General features: G+C 54.0%; 1 protein-coding gene across 1 annotated transcript in view; it reads left to right on the top strand.

Annotated features, from left to right (window-relative positions):
- The window catches only part of LOC141164820 (probable carboxypeptidase X1), a 247,140-nt gene that overhangs the window by 22,268 nt on the left and 201,567 nt on the right, over positions 1-23,305 (top strand). The window contains exon 2 of the mRNA XM_073650411.1: positions 21,423-21,527. Coding sequence (XP_073506512.1) covers positions 21,423-21,527 — 105 coding nt within the window. The remainder of the gene's footprint in view (positions 1-21,422; positions 21,528-23,305) is intronic.

A 23,305-nucleotide genomic window follows, 5' to 3' on the forward strand; every position in this document is an offset into this window, starting at 1 on the left:
TAGAGGCGGGTATAAGTAGCCCACGTCCCTGAGTGTACCGTGTGGTGCTCACCCGTATGGCCGGTGACTCGGGGCCTTCTAGTAGCTTCCGCTCCACGACGGCGGTGCTGGTCCCACGCGTGTGACCGTGCCTTCGGGTTCCTTGGCCAGAGGACCTGAAATCCCCTGCCGGGCGGTTTCTGCTGCTGGGTAAAGATTAGTCCCCACAGCCTCGGACTCCGGGTCCGGTGATAGCTTCTCAGTCAGGGCGAGCTCTGCAGCTGCCAGCCCCTGACTCCTTATAGCACTGCTCCCACAGAACTCCTGATGTTCTTTTCCTATATCTGCTTCTCTTCTCTGTCTACTTCTTCTCTACTCACTAACCCTGCCTCAGCCCTAGGTTTATATAGGGGAAGTTCTTCCCCTCCCAGGACTGGGCAGGAGGTGTGGCATGCACAGGATTCCTGACCAAGAGACCTCCCACCTGCTCTCAGACATAACATTGCCGTTACTGTGGAAACCAGACCCCTGGGGTGCCACATTCCCCCCTAGTGAAATTTAGTACTCCGGGACTAAACATATTTTTAGAAAAACATAACAAGGTATAAACAATAATAATACAATAAGAAAAACACATAAAGATGGTTACGGCGTGTCCGCAACCGGGTGCAGTCTTTGAAGAAAAGCAAGGTGTCAATTTCACCAAAACAGGGAGACGTAACCAGGTAGGGGTCTGTCCTGCCCCGAGTCCTTAACAGTCTTTAGTCCATTCCTAGGTTACGCTCCAACCATGTACAAGGATTCCCGGTAAATCCACCAAGGACTCCTATAAATAACTAGAAACATATAATTATACACAAGCAACAAGAAAAACAGGTAACCACAAATAAAACAATTTATACACTTCAAATCCTCCAGCGTGCGGGTAACTGGCCTCTAGTGGCCCTAGTGGACCTTCGGAGCTGACTGTCTAGCCCTGAACTACAGGGTGTAGGAGCTGTCAAGGGTAAACTGGGCAGCTGTCTACCGGCTCTTTGGCTCACTAGGGGTACGGCAGGCTCACTATAAGCAGAGGGTTGATCCTCCTGTTCTGCTTGTGTGGAGTCTTCTGCCTCCTGGACCGGCTGCTCTTCCAGCTCTACCTGTTGCTCCGTAGGCACTTGGGATGCTGGTTGGAGGAACGTGAGGACGGGTACCACAACTGCACCATTGACTTGAGTCCAGGACCGAGGGAAGTCTCCGAGCACAGTACTAACCATATCCTCCCTTTCCTCTACGGGTCGATGATCTTCTTGTTCCTCTTCAGGGTTCCGTAGCTGTTCAGGACACTTCTTCAGGTGATCCCGGGATACAATGGCTATGGTCTCCCCTCCGTCTTTACTGATGGTACAGACTTTCGGGTTCTCGTGGCTTGAGGGCAGTACGGTGTACGGGTCCTTCTCCCACTGGTCGTCCAACTTGTGGAGCCGTCTTTTCCTCTTCAAGACCTGCTCTCCGGGTACCAGGGGAACAGCGGGAGCATACTGGTTGTAAGTTTTCTCTTGTCTTTCCCTAGCCTGACAGAGACTTCGCTCCACGCTCTCCTGTACTTTCCGGTACTGCTGCTGCCTCTCTGTGTCCCAGTCTGCTTCTGGTGAAGTGTCCTCGGGTGTCAGGACTCCCATTTCCAGGTCAACAGGTAACTTACCAGGTCTCGCCCTCATTAGGTAAGCCGGGATACAGTTGGTGGAACCTACCGGGATGTGGTTGTATAGGTCCACCAGATCGGGCAGCTTCTCAGGCCACAGACTGCGTTCTTCCAGGGGCAACGTTTTCAGGAGATCCATTACCACCTGGTTCATTTTCTCACAAAGTCCATTAGTTTGCGGATGATAGGGTGTCGTCCTTATCTTCCGGCAGCCATACAGATTGCAGAATTCCTGGAAGACCTCCGCTTCAAAGGCAGGTCCCTGGTCCGTCAGCACTTGGTCCGGGTACCCGTGTGGACGGCAGAAGTGCTGCTGGAAGGCTCTAGCTGCTGTTTGAGCCGTTAAGTCCTTAACGGGGACGACAACCAAGAACCGGGAGTAATGATCCACAATGGTTAACGCGTAGACGTAGCCACTTCTGCTTGGGGTCAGTTTTACATGATCCAAGGCTACCAGTTCCAACGGCTGCCGGGTGACGATGGACTGCAGGGGAGTCTTCTGGCTGGCACGGTCCTTCCTTCTTAGGTTGCACGGGCCACAGTCTCTGCACCACCTCTCGATGGTTCCCCTCATGCCTACCCAGTGGAACCGCCCACGCAGCAGGAACTCCAGCTTCTTCCATCCGAAGTGTCCAGCCCCGTCGTGGTATGCCTCCATCACCATGGCTGCGTCTCTCCGTGGCACCACTACTTGCCAGATTAGTTCATGCGTCCGGGAGTTAACCATTCTGCGGCACAACTTCCCCTTGTAAAGGAACAGTCGACTCTTCTCAGCCCACAGTTGCTTGGCTTTCTCCGGAGCGTCTGGGTCAAGGCGAGCCTCTGGCCGAGTCAGCATCTCCTTCACCAGCCGGACGGCAGGATCACTGTCTTGTGTTTCCTCCCAGTTGTAGTGAGGCAAGGGGTTAAACGTAGCGGCTTGCTTACTCCTTACCCGATGGGAATACTGGATAGTCCCATGACGGTGGAACGCGGGGAGTTCGACTTCTTCCAGTCCCTCTGGATCTTCTCCTACGTCCGGTAGGTTTGGCATCCTGGACAGGGCGTCCGCGTTGGTATTGGAGCGTCCTGCCCGGTATTTGATTGTGAACTCGTAGTTGGACAGACGGGCCATCCATCTCTGCTCTAGGGCACCGAGTCTTGCCGTGTCCAGGTGTGTCAACGGGTTGTTATCCGTGTACACGGTGAACCGGGAAGAAGCGAGGTAGTGCTTAAAGCGTTCGGTGACTGCCCACACCACTGCCAGGAACTCTAGCTTAAATGAGCTGTAATTCTCAGGGTTTCTTTCAGTGGGTCGCAGTTTTCGGCTAGCGTAAGCGATTACTCGTTCTTTCCCCTGCTGGATCTGGGACAGTACGGCTCCTAGCCCGATGTTACTTGCGTCGGTGTAGAGGATAAAGGGCTGGCTGTAATCAGGGTACGCCAGGATTTCATCCCCCGTGAGGGCCATCTTCAGCTGGCGGAAGGACTCTTCTTCTAACTTCTCCCATTTGAAGGGCGGCTTCTGGTTCTTGGCCTTCCGGGACTGGCCTATCAGGAGGTCCTGCATAGGAGCTGCCTTTTTGGTGAAACCGGGGATGAATCTGCGATAATAGCCTACCAACCCGAGGAACTGCCGCACTTCCTTTACACTGGAGGGACTTGGCCATTCCTTAATTGCGGTGATCTTATCAGGGTCGGGAGCCACTCCGTCAGCGCTCACCACGTGTCCCAGGTACTGCACCTTTGGTTTCAAGAGGTGACACTTGGAGGGTTTTACCTTTAAGCCGTAGCTTGCCAGAGCTTCGAACACTTCCGCCAGGTGTTTCAGGTGGTCCTCATAAGTCTTGGAATATACGATGACATCGTCCAGGTACAACAGGACCGTCTCGAAGTTTCTGTGGCCCAGACAGCACTCCATTAATCGTTGGAAGGTTCCCGGTGCGTTGCAGAGTCCGAACGGCATACAGGTAAACTTGCTAAGTCCCATCGGGGTGGTGAATGCGGTCTTCTCCCGGTCCGCCTCTGCTACAGGAACCTGCCAGTACCCGCTAGTGAGATCCAAGGTAGAGAAGAAGTTAGCAGATCTTAAAGCAGCCAAAGACTCCTCTATCCTTGGTAAGGGGTACGCATCCTTGTGTGTGATATGGTTAATTTTCCGGTAATCTACACACATCCTCATGGTGTTGTCTTTCTTTTTGACTAAGACTAGTGGAGCTGCCCAGGGGCTACAGCTATCCCTGATCACCCCAGCCTCCTTCATGTCCCTAAGCATCCCCTTGGCGTGTTGGTAGTGTGCAGGGGGTACGGGTCGATACCTCTCTTTTATGGGAAGATGGTCTCCCGTGGGGATGTGGTGTTCTACCCCTTGACTCGCCCGAAGTCTAACGGGTGTTTACTAAACACTCTCTCGTACTCTTGAACCACCCGATAGACTCCCTGTTTCTGGTGTGAGGGAGTGGAGTCAGTACCCAAATGTAGTTGCTGACACCAGTCCTCCATTGTTTCTTTAGAGCCGTTACCTTCCTCCGGGGAAGATGGAGGCAAGGGTTCTACGGACTGTATGGCATTTTGATTGATGGTATACAATTTGGCTAGCGTGGCATACCGGGGCAGGTACACTTCCCTCTTCCCGATATTTATTATGCGAACGGGCACCCTCCCATGGCGTACATTGACCACCCCCCGTGCTGTCAAAATGGTGGGCCTACTGTCTGAGTAAACTGGTTCTACCATTGCCTGGTAATCTCTACCTCTCAGACCAATAGCTGCCCGGCACCAAATCATCATTTCACTTTTTGGGGGCATGGCAATAGGGAAAGGGTCACACATTCGCACGCTACCAATCTCACCGCCGGAGAGTTCTATCTGTTGCCGTCGCATCAGTGCCCGGATCTCTTTCTGGAGCACTCGCTGCTCGCCGGAGCTGGCGTTCTTGGCAACCTGCTGTAAAAGGAAAATCACCTCTGCAAGACAATTTTCAATTACATTAGTTCCTAGAGTTATCTTTGGGTGACTCTCGTGTTTGTCAATGTCTACAATGATCAGTCCCTGTGCTGCCAGTTCGACTCTACCGATTTTAATGGTCACCTCTTTAAATCCAATCTGTGGCACGGGCTGACCATTGCTGGCGATGATACTCAAGTCGTCGTCAGGGTAGCGGGTGATATCCGAGTCATTCCAGTACTGCTTGAAGAGCACGTACGGGATAGTGGTGACCTGTGACCCGGTGTCCAATAGGGCACTCATAGGGATGCCATCCAGTACCACAGGCAAGACTGGACGTCCTCCCACATATCTGTCGCGCCAGTTCGATGGGCCTGATGATCTTTTTCCTGGGGTTTGGCCCTCTACCCCAGGTTGTGCCAGTTTAAAGGACAGTACCTTGCCATATGTCCGGGTTGATTGCAGCGGCGGCAGATGGGTTGTCCGTCCTCGTTGTATCGGTCGCTGGGTCTTCCTCTGGCCGGTGGGGTCCTCCTTGGTCGACGCCACGGGATGTCCTCCGGTCCGGATGCCAGCTGGATCTTCCCTGGAGTGGAAACCTGTAAAGACTGCACAGTTCGGGTTAGCGCGGCAACGCTTTTAGCTAGCTCTTGGACCTGATGGTGCAGGTCTGGAGCCGGGTCATTGTTCAAAGCCTGCGCATCAGCTCCCACAGGCCCTGCCGACAAGGGTGCCGCCTCCTCGTGGTAAGTGGTAGTGGGGCGTCTGTGGGTCACAACGCCACCTGGTGCCGGTTCTCGGAGCACCCGGATGGCTTTGTCCTTGAACTGTGCAAATCCCAGATGAGGGTCCTGTAAGGCCATTGCCCGCAACTGGGTTCGGTGGGCATTGCAATATAAACCCTCTATAAATTGTTCAGTCAACAGCCTGTCCTCGTCTCCCACGCCGTCAGGGTCGGTCTGCTTAATGGCTCTCAGGGCCTCTTGTAGGTTCAGGGCATAGTCCCTTATACTCTCATGTGCCCGCTGTTTGCACCCGTAGAATCCAAGCTTGATCTCGGCTGAGGTGCGGGTATCAAAGGTGTCCCTCAGCCGGGTTAGTATCTCTGCGACAGTCCTCCTCCCAGGTGGCCAGGACTTTACCTCCCTTTGGGCTGCCCCGGTTAATTGGGCCACCAGGATGCTCACTTTTTGCTCCTCTGTGAGGGGATACACCTGGAAGAGGCTATCCAGCTTTTCTCTAAAGTCATGCAGGGTATGTGACTCCCCTGAGTACTGGGGTAGCCAGGCTGCCCCCGGGATATAGGGCATGGTGAAAGGCATGACCGCAACGGCGGTGGCGCTGGCGGGGGTTGAAGCGGTGAAGCTCTCCTCCGTATCCGACATCCTTCTCCCCCCTAGTGGACCGTGGCCTAACTTGCGATGATCCTCTTCCGTAGGCCGCGGCTCCGCAGTGGATCGTCAGGGTTGAGGACCTTCCGTCGCGCTCCTGTGACGTCAGCGTCCGCTGGGCTCCTTCCAGGACCTTACGCGACGTCTGGACGTGAGGCGGGGCTTCAGTTCTCGCGCGCTTTTGGAGTCCACGCCCCTCTTCTTCCCGCGCGGCGTCTTCAAGATGGCGTCCAACGGCGGGAAAACTCCACGGAAGGCGGGAAGAAGGCTGAAAATGGCGCCGGATGGCGGGAATCTTCACCGATGGCGGGAAGAAGGCTGAAGATGGCGCCGGATGGCGGGAATCTTCACCACTGGTAAGTTTGAACAGTCTTTTTCAGGCACGCAGTACCCGGTGGTTGCGGGCACGAGATCCTGCCGACTACGCCAAACGTTGACGCGCCCCTGGGCCTGTGTCGCGCTGCGTTGCGCACGCGGGAGCTTACCCGGAGGCGGATCTTTTGGGGGTTGTAGTCTCGTGGCGGTGATCCGGTCCGTGCCCAGGGAGTCAGACTAAGTGGCGCTGTATCAGCGGTAGATGTTGGACGACTACGCCACCCGTTGAGTACAGCTAAGGAGCTGCTGCTGCAGGGCAGACCGCTGAGGCCGGTGGTAGGATTGTGCAGCGTGATAGTATAACCCCCAACGGGAGGGGTATGGCCTCAGGGCAGCCGACGTGGATGATGGGGGTAGCAGGAACCACTCGGAGACGGTACGGTGTAGTTCAGGGTCTTTACTGGTGACAAAGATAGACCCTCCCGGAGTACTGGCTAGCGATTGGGGCCTGGTCAGTCCTTGAGCAGATGGGATCTCCCCTGGCCAGGCGGAGTTGTAGGCCTCCCAAACTAACTGTACTCTTCTGGCTACCTTGCTAGAGGCGGGTATAAGTAGCCCACGTCCCTGAGTGTACCGTGTGGTGCTCACCCGTATGGCCGGTGACTCGGGGCCTTCTAGTAGCTTCCGCTCCACGACGGCGGTGCTGGTCCCACGCGTGTGACCGTGCCTTCGGGTTCCTTGGCCAGAGGACCTGAAATCCCCTGCCGGGCGGTTTCTGCTGCTGGGTAAAGATTAGTCCCCACAGCCTCGGACTCCGGGTCCGGTGATAGCTTCTCAGTCAGGGCGAGCTCTGCAGCTGCCAGCCCCTGACTCCTTATAGCACTGCTCCCACAGAGCTCCTGATGTTCTTTTCCTATATCTGCTTCTCTTCTCTGTCTCTACTTCTTCTCTACTCACTAACCCTGCCTCAGCCCTAGGTTTATATAGGGGAAGTTCTTCCCCTCCCAGGACTGGGCAGGAGGTGTGGCATGCATAGGATTCCTGACCAAGAGACCTCCCACCTGCTCTCAGACATAACATTGCCGTTACTGTGGAAACCAGACCCCTGGGGTGCCACATATACTTTTTTTGATCAAAAATAGTTCACTAAGTACCCTATATTTATTATGCAACTTTGCTTTACATTTATATATAATGATGGTAGGGTATGAGATATATTTTTGTCTTTTGTAGGTTTTACTTACTGCGTGTACCTCACAGGGGGTTTACTGTAGCGTCGGCGTCCCTGCCTCTTGCTAGGCAGGGACGCTGTTCCCCTCACTTCTCCGCTCCGAGCCCGGCGTCTTCCTCCCGCTCTGCTGGCAGCACGCGCTCCTTCCCGGCCACGGTGCTTAGGGCGCGCGCGCGCGCTCCCCCCCTCTTAAAGGGGCCGCGCGCGCCGTCCTAAGGAGTCCCCGGCCAATGGCCGGAGGACTTCACCATATATAAGGCACCTCCTCCAAAATGGAGGTGCCCGAGCAATGTTGTTGAACTGTTCACTACTCTGCTTCAGCCCTCAGGTCCCGTTTCCAGTTACCTGCCAGTTACCTGCCAGTTTCCTGCCAGTTTCCTGCCAGTTTGCTGTCTGATTCCTGCCTGTTATCCGCTTACCTGCTTGCTAGCCTGAGGTCCGACGGTCTGCCTTCCGACACCTGTCAGTCTGTCTATGGACCAGCTTGCCCGCTCACCTGGGAGCGCTCACCTGCTACCTGTCTGCTAGCCTACCTGGAGGCTCCGCCGTCACGTGCTGTGACCACCTGCCAGTCCAGAGACTCTTGCCCGCTCACCTGGGAGCGCTCATCTGCTACCTGTCTGCTAGCCTACCTGGAGGCTCCGCCGTCACGTGCTGTGACCACCTGCCAGTCCAGAGACTCTTGCCCGCTCACCTGGGAGCGCTCATCTGCTACCTGCCTGTTAGCCTACCTGGAGGCTCCGCCGTCACGTGCTGTGACCACCTGCTTATCCAGAGACTCTCGCCTGCTCACCTGGGAGCACGCATCTGCCATCTGCCTGCTAGCCTACCTGGAGGCTCAGCCGTCACAGGTCGTACCTACCCTTTACCCAGAGACTGTCCCGGTCACTTGCCGTGACCTCCTGCCCGTTCACCCAGACACTGTCCCGGTCACTTGCCGTGACCTCCTGCCCGTTCACCCAGAGACTGCCCCGGTCACTTGCTGTGACCTCCTGCCCGTTTACCCAGAGACTGTCCCGGTCACTTGCCGTGACCTCCTGCCCATTTACCCAGAGACTGTCCCGGTCACCTGCTGTGACTACCTGCCTGTCTTCCCTGGTCGCCACCCGCTTCCTTACAAGGACCACCCCCTTGTATAAGTTGCTCAGAGGTTCCGCCTCCCAGACCCGTTACAGTTTGCTCGGGCCATGGAACCCGGTGGCACCCAAGCTCCCTCGCTCTCGGACCTATGTCATGAACTGTCCCGTCAGAGGTCCCAACAGGAGTCCATCCTGAGTCACCTGCGGAATGTCAACTCCCGTCTGGACACACTGACTGCTCCACCAGCAACCACCGCTAGTGTCATGACTCGCAACCCGGCAGCGCCGCTGCCCACCAACACCATGGTATCCTGTCCTGGACTCCGGCTTTCCGCACCTCCTCGCTTCGGAGGTGACTCCGCCCAAGCTCGGGGCTTCATAAACCAGTGCACCCTGCACTTTGAACTCCTGTCCCACCAGTTTATCTCCGACCGGTCCAAAGTGGCCTTTATCATGTCCCACCTCACGGGGGAGGCTCTGGCTTGGCTAAATCCTCTATGGGAGAGAGGAGACCCCCTGGTGGCCGACTTGTCAGCCTTTCTCACGGCTTTCCGGAAAGTCTTCGATGAACCCGGACGGAAGACCTCATCCGCTTCGTCTCTGCTACGCCTCCGTCAGGGAAGTCTCACCGTGGGCCAGTATGCCATACGGTTCCGTACCCTTGCCTCGGAGCTGGCCTGGGATAACGACGCTCTGGTATCTGTCTTTTGGGAAGGTCTGTCCGGCCGTATTAAAGATGAACTCGCCGGTCGGGATGTTCCTACCACTCTCGACGACTTAATAACTCTTGCCACCCGGATTGACCTATGGTTCCAGGAGCGCGCCAAAGAGGTCACCCGTGAGAGGAGGTTTCCACGTCTAGCTCCTACCTTCCAGAGACCCGTCACTCCCTCCGTTACTCCCCAGGCACACTCTCCTGAGCCTATGCAGGTCGACCAGACCAAGATGGTCAAAACCCGTCAAGACTTACGCCGTGCCGAGGGGAGCTGCTTCTACTGTGGCAGTAAGAAGCACCGGATCCGTACCTGCCCGGAGAGGTCGGGAAACGCCTGTGTCTAGGATCGCTCAGAGAGGTCGTCCTAGACAAGAATAAACCCTCTCCATCTCTGCTGCTGTCAGTCTCAATCATCTGCGGGGAGAACCGTTATTTCGAACTAGCCCAACTTGACTCTGGAGCAGCCGGGAATCTTATTTCACTGTCCCTGGTAGAAAAATACCGCATTCCCACCAAACCTCTGGCTGTACCCTTATCTGTCGCTGCCGTGGATGGGGGTCTCTTACCACATCCCATCCAACTCATCACCGAATCCATTACTCTGCAGGTGGGAATGCTGCATTCTGAGAGCATCTCTTTTCATGTTCTGCCTGGACTCTCTCACGCCCTCTTACTAGGCCTACCTTGGCTCCAGAAACATGCACCCGTGCTTGACTGGCAGACCGAAGAGATCCTTCGCTGGGGACAGGACTGCCATAAGACTTGTTTGGTTCCCGTTCATCCCGTCCGTCCTTCTCCTACCCCAACTAATCTACCTGGACTTCCGATTCCTTATTGGTCATATGCTTATGTCTTTAATAAAAAGGAGGCAGAGACATTACCCCCTCATAGACCATACGACTGTCCTATCGACCTGTTACCCGGTACTACTCCTCCCCGTGGGCGTATTTACCCGTTGTCCGCTGCTGAGACCCGGTCTATGTCCGAATATATTGAGGAGAATCTGGCCCGGGGATTTATCCGGAAATCTACCTCCCCGGCGGGAGCAGGCTTCTTTTTCGTTAAAAAGAAGGACGGCTCTCTCCGTCCCTGTATAGACTATAGAGGCCTTAACCAGATCACGGTGAAGAATAAGTACCCCCTTCCGCTCATTCCGGAATTATTTGATCGTCTGAGGGGGGCTAGAATCTTCACCAAACTGGACCTCTGTGGGGCGTACAACCTGGTCCGTATCCGTCAGGGGGATGAATGGAAGACTGCATTCAACACCCGGGACGGCCACTATGAATATCTGGTAATGCCCTTTGGTCTTTGTAACGCTCCCGCCGTCTTTCAAGAGTTGGTCAATGACATCTTCCGGGACCTTCTCTACTCCTGCGTAGTGGTGTACCTGGACGACATCTTGGTCTTCTCTCCGGATCTCCAGACTCACCGGAGAGACGTTCGTCAGGTCCTGCTCAGGCTCAGGCAGAACCACCTCTTCGCTAAATATGAGAAGTGCCTCTTTGAGCAGACCTCGCTTCCGTTTTTGGGCTACATAATCTCTCAGACCGGCCTACGAATGGATCCTGAGAAACTGTCTGCCATCGAGAAGTGGCCTCGACCGGAGGGGTTGAAGGCTATTCAGCGGTTCCTGGGCTTCGCCAACTACTACCGTCTCTTCATACCGCACTTCTCTTCCCGGACTGCCCCAATTTCCGCGCTCACCCGTAAGGGCACTAATCCCAGAGAGTGGCCGCCCGAAGCAGAGGAGGCCTTTCTTTCCTTAAAACAGGCCTTCTCTTCCGCCCCGGTGCTGCATCGCCCGGACGGCAACAAGCAGTTCTTCCTGGAAGTTGACGCCTCCTCCTCTGGAGCCGGAGCGGTACTTACCCAAAAATCATCTTCCGGGAGAATGGTAACTTGTGGCTTCTTCTCCAAACTCTTCTCCTCTTCTGAGCGCAACTATTCCATAGGAGACCGAGAGTTATTGGCCATCAAGCTGGCATTGGAGGAGTGGCGTTACCTGCTCGAGGGGGCTCTTCACCCGGTAATAATTTACACTGACCACAAGAACTTGGCTTACCTCCAGCATGCCCAGAGACTTAACCCGCGCCAAGCCCGGTGGTCCTTGTTTTTTGCTCGCTTTGATTTTGTTCTTCATTTTCGCCCGGCTGACAAAAACATCAAAGCGAACGCCTTGTCCCGATCCTTTCTGGTGTCTGATCTCGAGGAAGAACCTAAACATATCATCGATCCCGCCAGAGTAATGCAGGTGGCTCCCGTGAGTCTAAATCGTCTCCCTCCCGGTAAGACGTTCGTATCGGTACCTGATCGGGAGAAGATCCTACACTGGGGTCACTCGTCTAAACTAGCTGGCCACGCCGGTCAGAAAAAGACCCTCCAGCTTATTACCCGGCACTACTGGTGGCCTACCCTGCACAGGGACGTAATAGACTTTGTTTCAGCCTGTGTGTCCTGCGCCCGCAACAAGGTTCCGAGACACCTGCCAGCCGGTCGCCTCCTTCCTCTGCCAGTACCTGCTGCCCCCTGGCAGCATATAGCTATGGACTTCATAACCGATCTCCCCGTCTCTGCCGGTTGTACGGTCATTTGGGTGGTCGCTGACCGCTTTTCCAAGATGGCTCATTTCGTTCCCCTGCCAGGCCTCCCGTCTGCACCCGAGCTGGCTAAAGACTTTATCCGCCACATCTTCCGCCTTCATGGCCTGCCCCTCCACATCGTGTCGGATCGTGGGGTACAGTTCACCTCACGCTTCTGGAGAGCTACTTGTAAACTGCTAGACGTCACCCTGGACTTCTCCTCCGCTTACCACCCTCAGTCTAATGGTCAAGTGGAGCGGATCAATCAGATCCTGACCAGTTACCTCTGGCACTTTGTTAATGCCCACCATTCTGACTGGGTGGATCTCCTGCCATGGGCCGAATTCTCTTACAACAATCACGAGAGCGAATCTTCCTCCAAATCCCCGTTTTTTGTAGTCTTCGGTCAGCATCCTCGGATCCCATTTCCCGTCTCCACCTCGGTGGATAATCCGGCTGCGGAATCTCTTGTTAACAAATTTTCCTCCATGTGGGAGAGTACCCGATCCGCACTCCTTCTGTCATCCGAGCGTATGAAAAGACACGCTGACAAAAAACGTCTGGATCCTCCTCAATTCCGTCCTGGGGATAAAGTCTGGCTCTCGTCCAAGTATGTCCGGCTCAAGATTCCTTCCTATAAGTTAGGGCCTCGGTTCATCGGTCCTCTGGAAGTTATCAAACAAATCAACCCGGTGGCCTATAAATTGAAACTCCCGGCCAACTTGCGGATCCCTAACTCCTTCCATGTATCTCTCCTCAAACCCGTGGTACTTAATTCTTTTTCCAAGTCTACAGGTTCGCCTCCTGCTCCGGTTTCCGCTGAAAACGAGTTTGAGGTAGAGAACATTCTGGCCACCAAAAGGGTAAGAGGGAAGACCTTTTTTCTAGTAGATTGGAAGGGGTTTGGTCCTGAGGAGAGAACATGGGAGCCCCGGGAGAACATCCATGCCCCTCTCATACTCGCTAAATTTCTGTCTGGCCTAAAAAGGGGTGGCCTAAAGGGGGGGGGTACTGTAGCGTCGGCGTCCCTGCCTCTTGCTAGGCAGGGACGCTGTTCCCCTCACCTCTCCGCTCCGAGCCCGGCGTCTTCCTCCCGCTCTGCTGGCAGCACGCGCTCCTTCCCGGCCACGGTGCTTAGGGCGCGCGCGCGCGCTCTCCCCCTCTTAAAGGGGCCGCGCGCGCCGTCCTAAGGAGTCCCCGGCCAATGGCCGGAGGACTTCACCATATATAAGGCACCTCCTCCAAAATGGAGGTGCCCGAGCAATGTTGTTGCACTGTTCACTACTCTGCTTCAGCCCTCAGGTCCCGTTTCCAGTTACCTGCCAGTTACCTGCCAGTTTCCTGCCAGTTTGCTGTCTGATTCCTGCCTGTTATCCGCTTACCTGCTTGCTAGCCTGAGGTCCGACGTTCTGCCTTCCGACACCTGTCAGTCTGTCTATGGACCAGCTTGCCCGCTCACCTGGGAGCGCTCACCTGCTACCTGTCTGCTAGCCTACCTGGAGGTTCCGCCGTCACGTGCTGTGACCACCTGCCAGTCCAGAGACTCTTGCCCGCTCACCTGGGAGCGCTCATCTGCTACCTGTCTGCTAGCCTACCTGGAGGCTCCGCCGTCACGTGCTGTGACCACCTGCCAGTCCAGAGACTCTTGCCCGCTCACCTGGGAGCGCTCATCTGCTACCTGCCTGTTAGACTACCTGGAGGCTCCGCCGTCACGTGCTGTGACCACCTGCCAGTCCAGAGACTCTTGCCCGCTCACCTGGGAGCGCTCATCTGCTACCTGCCTGTTAGCCTACCTGGAGGCTCCGCCGTCACATGCTGTGACCACCTGCTTATCCAGAGACTCTCGCCTGCTGACCTGGGAGCACGCATCTGCCATCTGCCTGCTAGCCTACCTGGAGGCTCAGCCGTCACAGGTCGTACCTACCCTTTACCCAGAGACTGTCCCGGTCACTTGCCGTGACCTCCTGCCCGTTTACCCAGAGACTGTCCCGGTCACTTGCCGTGACCTCCTGCCCGTTCACCCAGAGACTGCCCCGGTCACTTGCTGTGACCTCCTGCCCGTTTACCCAGAGACTGTCCCGGTCACTTGCCGTGACCTCCTGCCCGTTTACCCAGAGACTGTCCCGGTCACCTGCTGTGACTACCTGCCTGTCTTCCCTGGTCGCCACCCGCTTCCTTACAAGGACCGCCCCCTTGTATAAGTTGCTCAGAGGTTCCGCCTCCCAGACCCGTTACATTTACCTCTCGTGCTACGTGTTGATCTGCGAAATGCGGTGGTTGGTGGGGTGTCAGTGTCTGTATTCTCAGTTACTCGACCAGTTCTACGTGTGACCATGTTGTAAAACTGCCTTAACCTCTCTCTTGGACTGGCAAGTCTACCATTGGCTGGGCCCTCTTGCGCTGCTCCTGCCGGGGATCCTTCATCCGGGGACACTTCTCGAGCTGGCTCTTCTGCAGCACTTACAGGTACAACTTGCTGTGGAGGGTTTTCTGGCTGTTCATAGAATTGAAGTACTGGGATGATTACTGCTCCTCCTATCTGAGGCCAATCTGCTGGGAAGTCTCCTAGGTCAGTGTGTATCACCGCTTCTTCAGGTTCTTCCTGGATTGTGAGAGGCACTTCTTCTTGGGGTTTCAGTAAGTCTGGACACAACTTTAGGTGGTCCCTGGATACAGTTGCAGTCGTCCTTCCTCCATCTCGACTGATTATGCATGTCTTCTTGTTATCAAACCTTGATGGTAACACAGTGTAGGGGTCTTTTTCCCACTGGTCATCAAGTTTGTGGTTACGTCTTTTCCTTTTCAGTACTGTTTCACCAGGTGTGAAGGGTTCTGCGGGTGCGTTTTTGTTGTAGTGCACTTCTTGCTTTTCTCTCACCCGAGTAAGACTGTCCTCGACATAAGCTTGTACCCTTCTGTACTGCTCTTGTCTGGTCTTGTCCCAGTCTTCAGTGGTCATATCAGCTTCAGGCTCAACAACACCAAGCTCCAGATCCATGGGCAGTTTTCCTGGCCTTGCCCGCATGAGATATGCCGGAGTGCAGTTGGTGGAACTGACTGGTATATGATTGTACAGATCCACTAGGTCTGGTAGTAGGTATGGCCACTGGTTTCTCTCCTCAAGTGGTATGGTCTTTAGCAGGTCGATGATGATGTTGTTCATCTTTTCGCAGAGACCATTGGTTTGTGGGTGGTACGGTGTAGTTCTTATTTTCTTACACCCGTAGAGATGGCAAAACTCCTTGAACAATTCAGCCTCAAAGGCCGAGCCTTGGTCCGTCAGCACCTGCTCAGGATATCCATGGGGTCTGCAGAAACACGCTTGGAAGGTCTTTGCTGCTGTCTCTGCCATCAGGTCTTTGACGGGGGCGACCACCAGGAAACGTGAGTAGTGATCCACCATGGTCAGTGCATAAGAGTACCCTGACCTGCTAGGGGACAGCTTGACATGGTCCAGGGCCACGATCTCCAGGGGCAGAGTCGTCTTGATGGGTTGCAGGGGTGCCTTCTGGCTGCTGAAGTCTTTTCTTCTAAGGCCACAGGGTCCACAGTCTCGGCACCACCTCTCAATGGAGCTGCGCATTCCCACCCAGTAGAATCGACACTTCAGCAGGGTCTCTAGCTTTTTCCAGCCAAAGTGCCCCGCCTGATCGTGGTAAGCTTCTAATACCATCTGGATGTCTGTCTTCGGGACCACTATCTGCCATACCATCTCATGGGTTTTGGGATTAACGTACCTCCGGCACAGCTTCTCACGGTAGATAAACAGCCGGCTTCTCTCGTTCCACAGCAGCTTTGCTTGGAGAGACGCTTCTTTCTCCAGGGAGGCACCTTCTTGGGTTATCAGCATCTTGATGCGGCTGACAACCGGGTCGCTGTCCTGGGTCTCTTTCCAGCTGTGGTGAGGCAAAGGGTTTAACGTCTTTCCACGCTGCCTCCAGGAGGCTCGCTGCTCGTGGATCATCCCATTCCGGTGAAAGGCAGGTAGCTCTATCTCTTCCAGGTCATCCACTTCTTCTTCTGTGTCTGACTGGTGAGGCATCCTGGACAAGGCATCGGCGTTGGCGTTCTTGTGGCCCGCCCGATATTTAATTGTAAATTGGTAATTTGACAGCCGAGCCATCCACCGTTGTTCCAGTGCCCCGAGCTTAGCTGTTTCAAGATGGGTCAAGGGGTTGTTATCAGTATAGGCAGTGAACTTGCTGGAGGCTAGATAGTGCTTGAACCTTTCAGTGATTGCCCAGACCAAGGCCAGGAACTCTAACTTAAAGCTGCTATAGTTCTCTGGGTTCGTCTCGGTCGGGCGGAGCTTCCTGCTTGCGTATGCAATCACTTTCTCTTGCCCATTCTGCTTCTGACTTAGGACAGCGCCCAGTCCTTCGTTGCTGGTATCAGTATACAGCAGGAACGGTTGGCTGCAGTCAGGGTAGGCTAGGATCTCATCGCCTGTCAGGATCTCCTTCATCTCCTGAAATGACTCGGCTTGCTCCTTACCCCAGTGGAATGGGGGATTTCTGTCTTTGGGGGACTGCCCTACCAGGAGGTCTTGCAGAGGAGCTGCTTTCTTAGTGTAGTCTTTTACAAACCTCCGGTAGTATCCTACTAGTCCCAGGATCTGACACACCTCCTTGAGGTTCTTCGGCTCCGGCCACTTCTGGATGGCAGTGACTTTCTCCGGGTCTGATGCTACCCCTTCCGGACTGACAATGTGCCCCAGGTACTGTACCTTTCTCTTGAGCAGGTGGCACTTTGAGGGCTTCAACTTCATCCCGTAGCGGGACAGTGACTCAAATACCTCTGCCAGGTGTTTCAAGTGGTCCTCGTACGTTCTGGAGTACACTATCACGTCATCCAGGTATAGTAGTACAGTCTTGAAGTTGCGGTGTCCTAGGCAGCACTCCATCAATCTCTGGAACATTCCGGGGGCATTGCAGAGTCCAAACGGCATACTATTGAACTCGCAGAGTCCCATCGGGGTGGTGAAGGCCGTCTTCTCCCAATCCTCCTCAGCCACAGCGACTTGCCAGTATCCACTAGTGAGGTACAGGGTAGAAAAGTAATTTGCAGACTTCAAGGCAGTCAGGGACTCCTCTATGCGTGGTAAAGGGTATGCATTTTTATGTGTTATGCGATTTACTTGTCTGTAATCTACACACATTCTCATGCTCCCGTCCTTTTTCCTAACCAGCACTAGGGGAGCCGCCCAGGGACTACAACTATCCGTTATCACTCCCGCCTTCCTCATGTCATGCAGCATTTCCTTCGCCTTCTGGTAGTGTGCTGGTGGTATAGGCCTATAACGTTCTTTGATTGGGGAATGGTCACCTGTGGGGATATGATGTTGAACCCCCTTAATTCTCCCGAAATCTAGTGGATGTTTACTGAACACCTGCGAGTATTCTTGGACCACCCGGTGTACACCCTGTTTTTGATGGGTAGGAGTGGTGTTTGTCCTAACCTGGAGCTGTTGACACCAATCCTCCACCTGGGTTGCAGGGTCATTATCCTCCACTTCGTCTGGTGAGGTTAAGGACTCCGCCGTGTGAATGGAGTTATTATTTACAGCATGTAATTTGGCAACAGTGGCATAACGTGGTAATCTAACCTCATCGTCCCCACAGTTGAGAAGACGGACGGGCACCCTCCCATTGCGTACATCTACCACTCCCCTGGCAGTTAAGAGCGTGGGTCTGTGCTCAGAGCAAAGGGGCTCTACTACCGCCTGGTAGCTCTGTCCTCGGTAAGACCTATGGCAGCTCTGCACCAGATAAGCATTTCACTCATTGGGGGTATCACAATGGGTATGGGGTCCGTCACCCGCACATTACCAATTTCACCATCTGTTAACCTTACTTGCTGTTGATACATCAGGACGTGGATCTCTCTCTGCAGTGCCCTCCTTTGTCTCGGTCTGGCAGTGTCAGCGATCTGTTGGAGTAAGAACACAACCTCTCCCAAACAGTTACCAACAACATTAGTGCCTAGTACCATATACAAGTCTGTATCATCAGGATTAGTCTCTACTACAATTAGCCCCTGGTCCTTCAGCTCCACTCTCCCCACTTTTACAGTCACATTCTTAACCCCGAGTAGGTTAAGGGGTAGCCCATTTGAGGCATATACAGTCAAATTTGGAGCTGGCGGACGTAGGTCGTCCATGGACCAGAACCTCTTGTAGAGGACGTCAGGCATGATGGTTACCTGAGATCCTGTGTCCAGCAGGACATCCGTCGGGATCCCGTCCAATACAATGGACAGGAAAGGTCTTCCTCCGACGAACCTGTTGTACCAGTCTGATGGGCCTGGTGAGTCTACTCCTGGGTGTCGGCCCTCGGGTTTTCTCGTTTAAAGGACAATTCTGGGCGATGTGTCCGGTCTTACGGCATCGGTATCAGGTTGGTTCCCTCGGTGGGCGGCGCTGGTCACTGGTCCTTGGCGAGGGTGGTGTTGGCCTCCTCCTCCTCCAGGGGACATCCTCAGGGCTGTCGGCTAGCAGGATTTTCCCTCCTTGCTCGGGCTCCGTCCGCAGCTGCTGAGCACTCAGCACAGTGGTCAGGGCTTTGCTCAACTGACGCACCTCAGAGCGCAGACTGTCCATTTCTTTAGGGGACGTTGCTGGAACCTTGGCTTCAGCAGCCACTGGGGAAAAGGTGGGTGTAGCAGGTACTGGGGTAGCCCCACCCTGGTAACATTGGATGGCATTTGTTTCCAGGGGCTGCAGTCCTTTTATAACCATGTCCTTAAGGTTGTCAAAGATGGCATCTGGATGATCCAGGGACCACCAACGCACAGTCCTGCTCTCCTCTGGAGACCTCAGTCCCCGGACAAACTGGTCCTTTAGCATTTTGTGTTCATTTTCAATGCTTGTTGGACTGACCTGTTTAAGAGCCCGCAGGGCCCCCTGTAGACGCCAGGGGTAGTCCCGAACATTGTCCTCTGGTTGTTGGGAGCAGCTGTAGAACCTCATCCGGAGGTCTGCCTCAGTAAGGTCCTCAAAGACAGTCTGTAATTTTTGGAATATTGCGGACACTGACTCCTGGTCTGCGGCCGACCATGTTTCCACTTCCCGTTCCGCAGCACCGGTCAGTTGTCCTAATACAACGGCAGCTCTTTGTTTGCCGGTCATAGAGTACATGTCTAAGATACCACATATCTTCCGCTTGAATCCAGACAGGGTATCTGGTTTGCCGTTGTACTGGGGGAGCCACTTTGCTCCAGGAATGTACGGAAGAGTTATGGGGATGACAGGAGTTACAGGCGCTGCTGGTGGAGCGGCCGCCTCGGCCTGCTCGGCGGCTGGGCGCGGGTTGTACATCGGGGCCGACTCCTGCGCTCCGGCGTTCTGCTGTTCGTCGGACATCTCTGCGCCCCCCTAGTTAACCGTGGCCTACCTTCTTTTCTTCCGGTAGGCCGCAGCTCCGCAGGTGACGGTCGTCGTCAGGACCTTGCGTCGCTTGAGTCCTACATCAGCGCGTCCAGCGACGTTCCTTACAGGACCTGGCGCTTCCCGATTTGACGTCGAGGAGTGGGGTGTGTCCGGGGCTTCGCGCTCTTTTGCAGGTACGCTCCCAATTTTCCCGCGGTTACGCCCTTCTTCTCGCCCAGCGGCCCAACAATGGCGGCAACCTTCACCACAACTTTACGTACACAGTTCAGAATAAAGGCGCACAGTACCCGGTGGCAACGGGCATAACACTGCGGCGTTGCAGTGGGCACGTAATCCTGTTCGTGACGCCAGAAAAGAGATGACTCGCCAAGGGGAATGGGGATGACTTGGTACCCAGGCCTTTAGCCTGGCCTTTAGGGATGTCGCAGTGGTCGGCTCCCGGGCCCGTACCCTGGGGTTGCTCCTTAAAAGCATTTATGGTTGTTTGTTTTATTAAAGAGTTCGTGACGCCACCCGTGGCTTCTGATGAGGATCACCAGCGCTGCGCAGTCCACTGAGGCCGATGATAAGGCAGCTCGATGGTATAGCTCCCCACAGGTGGAGCTAGGCCTCAGGGTAGTGTATGACGGGGAATGCAGGACAGGCGAGACTCAGCCGGGTTAGAGCAAGAATAGGGACAGACACGATAGTCACTTCAGTACCTTTTACTGGTGGAAATTCAGGCACATCCCGGAGCACTGTAGGGTGAAGGGTGCATATCAGGATCCTCCCCAATGAGCGGGTGTAGGGCCTCCTGTTACTTGCCTCTGCGTGGTAAGTTTCTGACCTGCCTGGAGCTAGGCCTAACTTTGTCTCTGTCCTGCGCTGGCTGACCTTGTGGTAGGGCCTTTCTTTGGAGTACACGCTCCCAGCTTACGGGGCCTATGTATCTCCTGGCTCTGTTACGTATCAGCACTTTAGCGATCCTGGGACTTGTAGTTCCCCAGGGATTCCGGTTATGTCTTACTAGGTCATAGAGATCCCGGTAAACTTCGGACCCGGTGTCCGGTAACTTCTTCGGGGTGAGCCAGTTAAGCTTCTCTGCCCCCTATGTACTAACTCTTCACTTCGCCTTCGGCCTACTCGGGCCCTCACTAGGCTACTCACACTAACGGCAGCTTGCCACGCTTCACCGATCTTATGGCGCCGGCACACCTAAAGCTCACAACTCTGAGCTACAACTGAGTCTGGACTGTGCTCCACTGCAGACTGACCTCTTTCTGTGTCTCACTCTGCAGGAACTCTCTCCACAGGTTTGCTCTCTGTCGTCTCCAGTCTAGACTAACTCCCGAATAGACTAACTGCTGCCTGGCTCCACCTTCCCTATTTATCTATCCCTAACGGGTTCCCTCTGGTGGTCTGAGGTGGAAGGTGGAGATGTGTGAATGGTTATGGGGGCCTCTTGTGGAGGTATCCATCAATACACCCTTCTAGGATCTGTGATACCAAGCGCAGCTGGGCATCACACATGACGGATGAGATACTCGGTGGATGGGACAAATGAAGCAAGAGATGCACCTTGGACGGGACGTATGAAGGATGAGATGCTCAGTGGATGGGACACAAGAAGGATGAGATGCTCAGTGGATGGGACACAAGAAGGATGAGATCCACAGTGGACGGGATGCATGACGGATGAGATGCTCGGTGGATGGGACAAATGAAGCAAGAGATGCACCTTGGACGGGACGTATGAAGGATGAGATGCACAGTGGACAGGATGCATGACGGATGAGATGTGGTTGGATGGGACGCATGAAGGATGAGATGCTCGGTGGATGAGACACATGAAGCAAGAGATGCACAGTGGACGGGACGTATGAAGGATGAGATGCTCGGTGGATGAGACACATGAAGCAAGAGATGCACAGTGGACGGGACGTATGAAGGATGAGATGCTCGGTGGATGGGATGCATGACGGATGAGATGTGGTTGGATGGGATGCATGAAGACAGAGAGGCATTAGAAATGGTGCTTGTAGCCTGGGATGTTAGTAGGATGTTGGACATTTTGTATATGGATATATGAGCAGTGTGTGTAATCTATACGGCACCAGATAAATCACCCGATCTCCTGTTTTGCATTTTCTAGTGAAGGTGGCGAAAAAAAAGGTTAAAATTGTGAAAACGGTAAAAGTTCTGAAGAAGGTGAAAGAGGAAAAGACCAGTCCTGGAGCAGGAGGAACCCCGGAGGAACGTATGTACCGAGCGCCTGATAGATCCATGTATGAGGTCATGAGGGCACCCATAGTGCCTGATAAGCACAAGTAGCTGGGGTCTCCTTGTATCGAATAGCGCCACCCTGCTGAGTGTAGGAGAATGGCACGGGAGGTGGTGTCATCATACTGTACATTGCAAATAGAAATCTACCAATAACTAGGGAGTCGATAACCCACAGCCCAGCCTAATCATGCCAAAGTCACAGGACACAACCCACTGTGTAACCTGTAATATAAGGAGCAGCTAGCGGAGCCTGTATGAATACGCCACCGCTGCCCACTCAGAGCAGAGCACAGGGTGAAATCCAACAGCAGAGCTATATCTAAAAAGCAGCCGGTGTGTACGTACCCATAGCGGTTCCACAATTAGGCATCAGACTAGTGAAAGCAGGAGTCGGGTGCAGAAGAAGTATTCACCCGGCAGCTCCCACTGGCACCAGATCCCGACTAAAAATGCCGGTGCAGTCCACAGAAGCTGGGACTGACCCTTCCAGACCCCTGTGATCTTTTCGCCAGGTCCATACAGTTGGTGACTTGGATACAAAACATATCAAGCGGGGGAAAAAATAAGCACTAAGTATCATTTGAAAATGAAAAACTCACAATTTACAGATGATTCTACTACATTTATGTTAAGACGAGGACCTCACGACGAGAAAAGAACTTGGCCAAAATTAGCAAAAGCCTGAAATCAAGAATGATCAGCAGGAATAGAAGGATGTAAAATAAAACAATATCGAGAGAGAGGACGGCGTCTCGTGTGATGAGATACGACAATCAGTACAGAAAGCATCAGGGGGGCTCACCTGTAAGCGGCTGTGAGATGCGTATCCCACCTCGTTACAGAGCAAAGGGACCGCTGAGGCCCACCGTCACTCTTCTATATCTATAGGTGTAGATCTCAGTCCTATCTCTCTTCTGTATCTAGAGGTGTAGATCTCAGTCCTATGACTCCACTGTATGTAGAGGTGCAGATCTCAGTCCTATGACTCCCCTGTATGTAGAGATGTAGATCTCAGTCCTATGACTCCCCTGTATGTAGAGGTGCAGATCTCAGTCCTGTGACTCCCCTGTATGTAGAGGTGCAGATCTCAGTCCTATGACTCCCCTGTATGTAGAGGTGTAGATCTCAGTCCTATGACTCCCCTGTATGTAGAGGTGCAGATCTCAGTCTTATGATTCCCCTGTATGTAGAGGTGTAGATCTCAGTCCTGTGACTCCCCTGTATGTAGAGGTGTAGATCTCAGTCCTATGACTCCCCTGTATGTAGAGGTGTAGATCTCAGTCCTATGACTCCCCTGTATGTAGAGGTGCAGATCTCAGTCCTATGACTCCACTGTATGTAGAGGTGTAGATCTCAGTCCTATGACTCCACTGTATGTAGAGGTGTAGATCTCAGTCCTATGACTCCCCTGTATGTAGAGGTGCAGATCTCAGTCCTATCACACCCCTGTATGTAGAGGTGCAGATCTCAGTCCTATGACTCCCCTGTATGTAGAGGTGCAGATCTCAGTCCTGTGACTCCCCTGTGTGTAGAGGTGCAGATCTCAGTCCTATCACTCCCCTGTATGTAGAGGTGCAGATCTCAGTCCTATGACTCCCCTGTATGTAGAGGTGCAGATCTCAGTCCTATGATCCCCTGTATGTAGAAGTGCAGATCTCAGTCCTATGACTCCCCTGTATGTAGAGGTGCAGATCTCAGTCCTATGACTCTCCTGTATGTAGAGGTGTAGATCTCAGTCCTATGACTCCCCTG

This window comes from Phyllobates terribilis, unplaced genomic scaffold, assembly GCF_046119375.1.
Source record: "Phyllobates terribilis strain yellow unplaced genomic scaffold, ASM4611937v1 Scaffold_1__5_contigs__length_1240528914, whole genome shotgun sequence".
NCBI classification, from domain to species: domain Eukaryota; kingdom Metazoa; phylum Chordata; class Amphibia; order Anura; family Dendrobatidae; genus Phyllobates; species Phyllobates terribilis.